The sequence below is a fragment of the Halichoeres trimaculatus genome, unplaced genomic scaffold (assembly GCF_033239565.1).
Source record: "Halichoeres trimaculatus isolate MK-OKI-2021-1 unplaced genomic scaffold, fHalTri1.1 fHalTri1_scaffold_16, whole genome shotgun sequence".
NCBI lineage: Eukaryota > Metazoa > Chordata > Actinopteri > Labriformes > Labridae > Halichoeres > Halichoeres trimaculatus.
This window is the reverse complement of record NW_027437194.1, coordinates 6,110,211-6,120,088: the sequence shown is the minus strand read 5'-3', so window position 1 is coordinate 6,120,088 and position 9,878 is coordinate 6,110,211. Positions and strand designations below refer to the sequence as shown.

General features: G+C 40.6%; 1 protein-coding gene across 1 annotated transcript; it reads left to right on the top strand.

The window, feature by feature from the left end:
• Positions 1-2,818: 2,818 nt before the first annotated feature.
• Positions 2,819-9,440, top strand: barhl1b (BarH-like homeobox 1b). Its single transcript, XM_074689648.1, has 3 exons — positions 2,819-4,067; positions 6,398-6,620; positions 7,689-9,440. The coding sequence occupies exons 1-3, from the start codon at positions 3,617-3,619 to the stop codon at positions 7,987-7,989; spliced, it is 975 nt and encodes a 324-aa protein (XP_074545749.1). The 5' UTR covers positions 2,819-3,616; the 3' UTR covers positions 7,990-9,440.
• Positions 9,441-9,878: the final 438 nt, after the last annotated feature.

The window sequence follows — 9,878 nt, the reverse complement described above, 5'->3', positions numbered from 1 at the left end:
GCTCCCAGGAAACATTCCTGTTTCCTCTCTTTAACATGGATCAATAACCTTCTCCTACAGAGTGTGTCCATCTGTGTGTGTGTCTGTGTGTGTGTGTAGGGGAAACTGTTGCAGTAGGGATGCTTCTTCCTGGAAAAACAGGTGGATACAAATTTTTAGCTTCACTTGACCAGAGAGATTTCATCCAAAATCATCATCATCAACTGAAAAGTATCACACACTCACACACACTGTAGCTACTGTCCACGTTCACTCTTCTACAAAGAAAAACAAATCAGATTTTTCGATGATGGAAAATAAAATCCGTCTTGTTTTGTCTTGGTTTATTGTACAATAAAATGTTTTGTATTTTTTTGAGATGTGAAAAAAGTTTGTCACTCTCCTGTGTTTCACTGTAACATACTGGAATATTGATCACATCAAAAGTTATTCCACCATAAATACTGCACAAAAAGGAGTTTTTGCACCATACTTAATTTTTGCACATTGCATAATCTGATTATAAACGTAACCAAAAACAATTTTTCTTCAATCTTCTTTCTTTTGTATGTGCTCGGCGGGGATCTAGATGGTGTGGGAATGGGTAAGGGATGTTTTTAGACATGTAAAGCACTTTGTGCTTAATTTCTTTATATGAAAAGTGCTCTATGAATAAAATTTGATTTGATTTGATTTGAAAAGATTGTCTTAAAAATTTATTTGAAGATTTATATATAAACTGGTGTAAAGCTCAGGATGCAAATAGTTTTATTCAAAATTTAAGTCAGTCTTGGTGTTGTAAAATTAAAATGTGCTGCTTGTGGATGAAAACTGGTTCTGGTTAGAAAATATTAAACACATCACATTGATAAATTTGAGTGTTTTTACGTGAGGACTTGCTCTTTTGTAAATACTAATTTAAAAACAAAAAATAATTAGTTTTACTTTTGTTTCTCTTTTCCGAGAGTTGAAGATTCAGGTATCATTTTCACAAAAATTGAAAAAAAAAAAGGAACCAAAAACTTGAAATTCCTTTTAGTTTCAGGCAAAGTTTTTAGTTTTTAAAATATTTTTTTTTCTTAAATAATCTATAAAATGAAAAACAGTTTTAATAATACACTAGTGTGTAATCTGGAAATTGATATTAAAATCTATAACATCGTTTTTTTTTTTGTTTGTTTGTTTTTTTTACAAAATAAAAAGTAGTAAGGGTAGCAAAGAGTTAAATCTGATAAAATGATAAAGCGCTTTAAGGGTCTTTCACAAACTTAATTTTAAAAATGTCTTTAAAGTTTTGCAGGCCAGATGGCTGTAAGAAGAGGAAGAATCCAGTTTAACGGGCCTTTATTTGTTGTGGTCTCCGACACCACTGCAGACAGTGGACACACGGCCCTCCACGAATAAAGACAAAAGAAAGCAGAGAAAGCATCAAACCACTGCTGCTTTTCATGCACCAGCAGAGGAGAAAGAAACAGCTAAGTCAGAGTGTGTGTGTGTGTGTGTGTGTGTGTGTGTGTGTGTGTGTGTGTGTGTGTGTGTGTGTGTGTGTGTGTGTGTGTGTGTGTGTGTGTGTCGCCTTATATCTGTGTTGTCCCCGCCTAACATGTGACAGCTTGCAGCCGTGATGGGACCCCATGGGAGCGGGGAGCGGATTCACTAACCTGCCGGTGTCTGAGACCGGCGCGCGCCTCCAATCTGGTGGTCACATGGGGTGGATGAGGGGAGAAGGAGGAGGTGGAGGTGGCGTAGGAGGAGGGGGGTGCACATGATGATGATGATGAGAGAGGGGTTAGTTAGATTATTAGGGGCTGTCGGGGCCGTTACGCAGGGCAAACTGTGGCTCAAAGTGCGCACAATGGTATTTCACGCATGTTAAGGGGAAAAGTGCGCACAAAGGCAGCTCACGCGCCGGGAAGTTTTGCGTCACGCTGCTCGGGCTATTGTGCACAATTACCCGGGACTATTAAATAGTTATAAGGGTTATGTGATGACTCTCAACAATACTCTCTTTTCCTACATTTCTTATTCGTTTTGTTCTAAAACAAAAACTCTGAAAAAGAAAACGTCAGAAATATTCTGCATCAGTGGCAAAGATTAATTATTTTCTTTAAGGTGTTCAAATTGCAACATTTTAAAAATCTGAAATTATTAAATTGCTAAAACAAAACTAGTATTTTTTTAAGGGACTGGAAAATAAAAGGAAGCAAGCGATAGCTGCGCAAATAAAATCAACTAAACCCCCATTTCCGGTTTGAAATAATAATAATAATAATAATAATAATAATAATAATAATAATAATAATAATAATAATAATAATGTATTTTTGTCAGTGAAAGAAAAAAAAATCAATAAATGCATTTTTACTTTTTATCCTCACGACACAATGTTCCGGTTTTAAGAATATTTCAAAATAAAACGCGTTAAAATATTTGTTTTTATTGTTGGAAAATAGTGGAAACTGAGTATAAAAAAAGAAAATCTGTTCATAAAGGAAGTGTGGAGGTGGGGAAAAATCCAGTTGGAGACAGGGAGTGGAGGAGAAAAACGCAGCGAGCCGCTCCACATAATAACCCCATTATAAGCCTCATCAATGATGTAATGAAAGCAAACAGTGTGAAAATTGCCTGTAAACAGTTGGATCTGAGTCTCCTGATGAATTCAGTGTCTCTTTTATCAAAGTGAGGATGAGCCAGAGAGGAAAGGAGAGGAAGGAGGGAGGGAGGGGGAGTGGGCGTGTAGGGAGGTCCACTTCCAGCTCTCCTCAGCCAATGAAGGCTTGTCACAGGGGACTCACGTGGACGAGGCGCTCTTAAAACCTAGCTCCTGACTTTTCCTCAAGTTCAATTTTTTGGGATTCCCTCCCACCCCATCACATCTCGTCCTTTTACTTGCCAGTTGTGACTATTTAACCCAGTTTACCTCTGCTTTTCCTCGCTTGCGCATCGCTTTCGTCCCGCGTCTTCCGCTTCCTCCTCTTTCAGCTGCTGCAGCTCTCGGACTCTGCTCTCACTTTCTCTCCCTCCCTCTGTTTGCTTCCAGTTTTTTTTTTCTAGGTTTTGTTGCTCTACTTCGGAGAATTTGAACAGTTTTCGTCTGAGTGGTTACGCGAGGAGCTGCCCTCCGCGTTTCCTCCGCGCCTCCGTACCTGTCCATGGTGCTGAAAGGCAGCTTTTTCACGAAGACACCGGTGCGCTGCTACTTCTTCTCCAAAAATCCTGACAGAGGCTTGTCCACACTTCGGCGTCTTTCAGGTGAGATAGTTCACCAATAACAGGTTCATATTCAGACTGAGGCATCTGCAGGAGGAGTTTTTCCAACCGACTGCTTCCAAAACAAACCACACTGACGGCATCGATATCAGGAGGACTCGGCTTTTATCTGAAAGAAAACAAAAAAAAAACTCGGATGCATGGACGGTTGTAGCATCGCAACTCAGCCTGGAGATATTTAAGGAAGTGGAAACATCGGACGAATCTTCTTTTGTGTTGCGCATCCATAAAAATTTCCTTGGAGCGAGGAAATTGGGTTTTGTGATCCTCTTCTGGCTCAGCTAAGACTAAAAGACCTTCCCTCCTCCCCAAAATAAAACTTGTCCTTCTTACCAAATGGTCGTTTGAGGAGGCCCCGATCGAGACAATGGAGGCGTCCGCCAACGGGTCCAGTTTTGGCATCGACTCGCTGCTGTCCCACAGGCCGGGAAGTCCGGTGTCCAAAGTGGATAGTCTCGTAGGAGAGTGCCGCTCGCCTCTTGAGTTCAGCCCGAGATCGGACGTGGAGTCTGGCTGCTCGTCGCCTCCATCACCGCGGAGAGAGTGCGTGGAAGAGGTGGCTCAGAGGCAAGGTCACGGCGTCGGCCTTCCGCCGCACCTGCAGCACGCGCAGATCTCGGCAGGGTCACAGCAGCGGACCGTGACCTCCTCGTTCCTTATCAGAGACATTCTCGCGGACTGTAAACCTCTGGCCGCGTGCGCACCGTACTCCAGCAATGGACAGCCGACTCAGGAGGCAGGGAGGCTGGTGTCCAAGATAGCGGACGACTTTATGGAGAAAATCCACAGCAACTCGTCGTCAGACAGCGAGTATAAAGGTAAGACAAGAAACCAGAAGTCTGTAGACTCAGGGAGGGGGGGCAGGTCTACTCTGGGGAGCGATTGAAGGCACACTCATGTGCCCTCTGGACCTTTGGCTGCTGTCCAAAAATACTTTTAGTTCTATCTTAAAAACTGTCTGACCTTTTGTTTGTAGTTTTTTATGTCTACTTTTAACTCCTGCTTATTTTTGTATGATTTTAATTTCTAATTTGATTAAACTAAATTAAACTCTTTTAAATATTATGGACAGGTCTGACGTTTAAATTGCAATCCGGAAGTGGAATGAGGAAATTAAGTAAGTTAAGAAATCAAAACTCCTACAAAAAATATTATATAGTTATATCTAAAAAATAAAATTGTATATACAAATATTCAAGATAATAGACTTTTTTCTCAATTAAAATTATTAACTCTGACAGTGACTTAAGCATTTTTTTATTAGTTATTAGCCAAATATTAATTTTAGGAACAATAATAATAATAATAATAATAATAATAATAACAATAATAATAATAATAATAATAATAATAATAATAATAATAATAATAATAATAATAATAATTTAAAATGTCATAATGGGGTTTCAATGTAAAATAAATAAAATATATATATTTAACCGGTGGACATATCTAGCGCGCCAGTTACTTCTTTTGAACTGATTGTTTTTAACGTTGAAGCCAATAAAAAATAAAAAATAAAAAAGGAAAAATAAATAAATAAAATAAAATATATATGTGTGTGAACTCGAGGCTCATTTCAAACTTTGCGTTATCAGAATATCCAAAAAGCATCTGTTGATGTCAGCGAGGAAGAGCCGGGGAGATGACAGGGTCGCCTCCAGATAAATGCCATCAAGGGCCTCTCTGTTTCCAATCATGTCAGCCATAACAGACATGTCACCTCCATTGACAGTTTAATGAAGCAGCGCCTGGAAGGGGACGACTGCTGCAGGCTGCAGGAGAAATATCCCACTTACATTTTAAACGTGTTGACATTAAGTACAGTATCGATTTATTTTTAACAAAATTTGTTTTATTTGTTTTTTTTCCCTCAAAGAATTAATATTTTCTTCAATTTTTTAAATACACTATACATAAAAACGTGACGTTCACAGTGCGTGCATGCGCGTGCCACTCCGTGGACGGAGCAGCTCATCCTCGCGCTGATTGATTGAAGAAGCCGCGGGGCCCTCTGAGCGCCTGTACGGCAGCTTTGATTCCCCTCAATCCGCCTCCTATGATATTGCAGGGATTTGATGCAATTTGTCCTCGACGCTAATCAGATTTGTAAGCGCGCGAGGCCGCCCGGCTCTTGATTTCCACTCATTTCCACGGTCCTGTGAAGTTCCTCCGGTCGCGGTTGAAAGGCTCGCCCTTCCCTTGTGGCTCAATTAGGCGGATTATTGTGCTTCTTGAGACGACTCAACTATTCAACGACCAAAGATCTCTCGCCTCTCTCCTCTCCTCGCTCGCTTCTCCCCCTCTTGTTCTGTCCTTTTTTGTTTCCTTTCAGAGAATTGATGATATGGAGTGTGTTTCATTGCTCGCCCTTACATGACACCACGCAGCAGAAGAACAAAGACTGCGACTGCACTGACGGCAGGAGGATCAGATTGGAAATGTTAATATTGGAAAAGCTTCTCATAACAAATTAAAAGCAAATCAAATAGATCCACATCGCCAATAGGCAGTTTCTGTCACCGCGATTTTACATTCAACACTGAAATAGTTCCTAAGAATAGAGGAAAAAAATAAAAAGAGACTAAAAAATATTATTTAAAAAAAACTAACAGACAATCCAAAGGCTAGCTTCTGTCTTTAAGATGAAATAAGCACAAAATAAACGATAACACTTAACATTAATTTGCAAGAAAATTAAAAATCTGAAAAAAAAAAAAAAAAAAAAGATTTCATGCTTTAAAATGTATTTTGCTATAAGCCAGCCAACATTAAATAATCAGTCAGCTGATTTTGTTGTTAATTATGGTGAATCAGATCATAATAAGTCTTAGTTGTGCTTTAAACTGAAACTGAAACCTGACTTTGGTTTTCCTTTTTTAACTGTAGTCACTTTTTTTTACTTCATGCCCTGAAGCAAACCCCTATTAAAGCAAGCAGCTTCTCCCAGAGTTTAAACTGAACCCCTATTAACTTGCATTTCATCAGCCAACGTGTGTCCGTATCATCTGATGCAGCTGCACAGATTCATTTCTGTTTAGTCTCCTTGTATCGAGCCTCACGTCCACATATGTGTAGAGGTATCATCAGGAGGCCTCTACCTTTGTTTTCACCCTTTCCTCATCTCTCCATGTCATCGTGTGTTTAGTGAAAGAAGAGGGTGACAGGGAGATCTCCAGCAGCAGAGACAGCCCTCAAGTCCGGCTGAAGAAGCCCAGGAAGGCCCGGACGGCCTTTACGGACCACCAGCTGGCACAGCTGGAGCGCAGCTTCGAGCGTCAGAAGTACCTGAGCGTCCAGGACCGAATGGAGCTGGCGGCTTCCCTTAACCTCACCGACACACAGGTCAAGACCTGGTACCAGAACCGGAGGTAAGGACGTGAAACACACAGCTGAGGGAAGGGATGAGGGGGCGATAATCTGGTTTCTCACGGCTGGCTCATGGATTGACCCAGGGACGCCATGTTTTCTGTTGGGGAGACGAGTTCACTCTACTTTACTCTCCCTGTCCCTGGCACTTCCTTTAAAAAAATGACCCCTAAACCTTCAATTATCTCCATAATTTATAAATTATTGACTTGATATTAAAACACGCATCCTATCAGGAGTGGAGTGACAAACAGTTTTACGCACGTCAGCAATAACAGGGAATAAAAATAATGTCTGGGGCTTTTTTTTTTTTAGATAAATTAAACTTAACTAAGCTTGAAATATTTCAAGTGAAATAATCCAGGTTTTGTCAGCTGTTTACAACACGCTGATAAGGACCGGAAATGCCTCCAACATCAAGCATTTAAATTAATTTGATTTCTTCTTTTCATCCAGTGATTATTTAAAATTTTATAATTCGATCTTTTAATTCTTTGAGGACGTTTTTAGCCCTGATTCTTTTATGTCTCTGCGTCCTGACGCAACAGTAGCACCAAATACTGTGTTATCAAGGTGTCAACTTTTCCCAACAAACCCAACAGGCTCCCCCAGAAAGAGAAACCATCTCCCTCATCGTGAAAACTTGTTTTCTGCACTTTTCGCATGAATACACTCGCGCATTTATTTGTCTGCAGTTTGGACTCTCAAGCAGCTAAATGACAGAAATAAATGTAAAAACACAACACTTTGAGGAATGAATAATGCATCGTTGCATGTGTGCATATCAATAATTCAAACAAACCACTATATCTACTCAATTATCTTTATTATGAATTATTCACCTGCATGGAGTGCACACTGGCAGTCGAGCAGACGTCCTTGGGTGTGAATAGCAGAGGCAGGTGGAGATTTTGGTGATTTAAAGAAGACACATAAAAACAAAACAGATGCATCCCTGACTTCTAATTGGACTCCAGGTAAACAGATGGGGGCTGTTTTAGGGCGTCAGGTTTAAACAGACTCCTGGTGTCACATGGTTTGGCTAAATCTGCGTCTTTCTTCTCCTGCAGGACAAAGTGGAAGAGGCAGACGGCGGTGGGACTGGAGCTGCTGGCGGAAGCAGGAAACTATTCCGCCCTGCAGAGGATGTTCCCGTCCCCGTACTTCTACCCACAGAGCCTGGTGTCCAATCTGGACCCTGGGGCGGCTCTCTACCTGTACAGAGGCCCCTCAGCGCCCCCGCCGGCCCTGCAGAGACCCCTCGTCCCGCGGATCCTGCTGCACGGCCTGCAGGGGGGCAGCGAGCCGCCGCCTCCGCCTCCTCTCCCCCCGATGTCTGGCGTGCTACCCCGGCCAGGTCAGCAGCGGTGAGCCGGCCCCTGCTGATTTTATTTTCTCCCCACGCTGACCAAGGCAGCTTTGGACTCTTGTAGAAGAAATCAAAGACAGAGACACGCAGAAGACGTGACAGACGCGCAGGAAGAAAGAAACTGATCAAGGCCTTTTTTATGGAGCAAAACGACGGACAGACTGGACTCTGAGGACAGAGCTGTGTGACTGTGGAAGGAATTTTCTCTCCCTCTTTTTGGGACATCAGCTTTATTTATAATTTATTTATTTGTCAATATAAATCAAAGAATCTAAGTTATGTATTTATTTGTTTCCAGTTTCAGTATTTCCAACGTTTCTCCCCGAAAACAACAGATTATTGGTGGCACCCAGACCTCCATCTCAATGCCAATTAGATTATTATTATTATTATTATTATTATTATTACTATTATTATTATTATTATTATTATTAATTCTTTGGAAATTACCTTCATTTAATTTGGGTTAAACGTAGCAAATAGATCCAAAGGGCCATTTCCGGTCCAAAAGAAACCTTTTTCTTTCTTTCTTTCTTTCTTTTTTTTTTCCCCCTACAGGTGAGAAACACGATAATATTAGGCGGTCATAAACCTGTACATAAGATTTTTTTTTTTCTTATTTTATTTTATTTTATTTTACTTTATTTTTTCCGAAAAAGACTGATTAAGAAACTTTTTGTTGTGTTTAATTGATCCTCGAGTGCGTCTTTTTCAGAGCACGCTCATCCACTTGAACATAATGGGCTAGATTAGCCATCAGAAACTATACATGAGTGACTCGAATTAAAATGATGTATAAAAAAAATCAAACGAAACATATTTGATAAGGAAGGACTTTTTGAGTGGACCCATGAAGAGGCACTGATAGCGGAGCTGCGTACAGAAAGAAGTCTATATAAAGTCTTTTTCTTGTTCTTAGTTGAGCTTTTAGCGGAGTCAAATGTCGAGTCATTTATAAAAGAACAGTTTTATCACTGCAGAGGGAGAATGGGGGACGCAAACACCTCAGTACAGTTTATTTTTATTCTCATTTTTCGATAAACAAACCGGTTGGACTCGGGTCCACATGCGCAGGTGAACCTGCCTGTTGATTTGCTCTAAATGTATTTGAAACAGACGTTGTGCATTACTTATGTTACTTCATATGAAGCCGTGATAACCCTTAATTGTTCTGCTCTCCTTTGGTGAAAAAATGTATATTGCAGATATCAAACTTGTGGAGTGGTTCTCGTATATTTCCTGGATCGTTTTTTTTAATTTTAATTTTATTTGGATTCATTTCCTCCCTCTTTCTCTCTAGCTTACCCAGACTTTCTCTGTCTCCTCTCCTCATGTGGCGAATTTTTGGGGTTAACATTCACAGCAGAAGTTTGACAAGAAAAAAACAAGGGGGGGATTTGATGTAAAAAGAGAATTACTTTTATAAATGTGAAAAATAAAAGTCTTTCATTTACTCACGCGGCTGCTGCTTGAATGTGTGAAACGGAGACGCTACGGGGGCTTTTCTCACGGAAGCAACACGTGGATTTCAGACACTCTCTTAGTCAGATACAATATTACATGTGGACAGAAAAATCAGCAGAGTATCAGACTTGAAATGTGTCATTTTATTGGGCTTCCGGGGCTGTTTGCCTGTGTTTTAATGGTGTCTGAAGCTGCTGTGCGTCACGCTGACGCAGGTGTCAATCCACCCCGCAGTAAACCCTTAAAGCGTCATATTTAATTAGCCTATATCAGTCTCAAACTGTCAGACTTTGAATTAAAAAGTACAAGTTTTTGGTCTTAACATGAAGATTTGTTGGTTAGCAAAAAAAAAAAAGTCTTTACGCACAGTGAGGAGCTGGTCTGAAGTGGGCCTCCCTCGGATTGATACGAACACATCTCAGTGCCA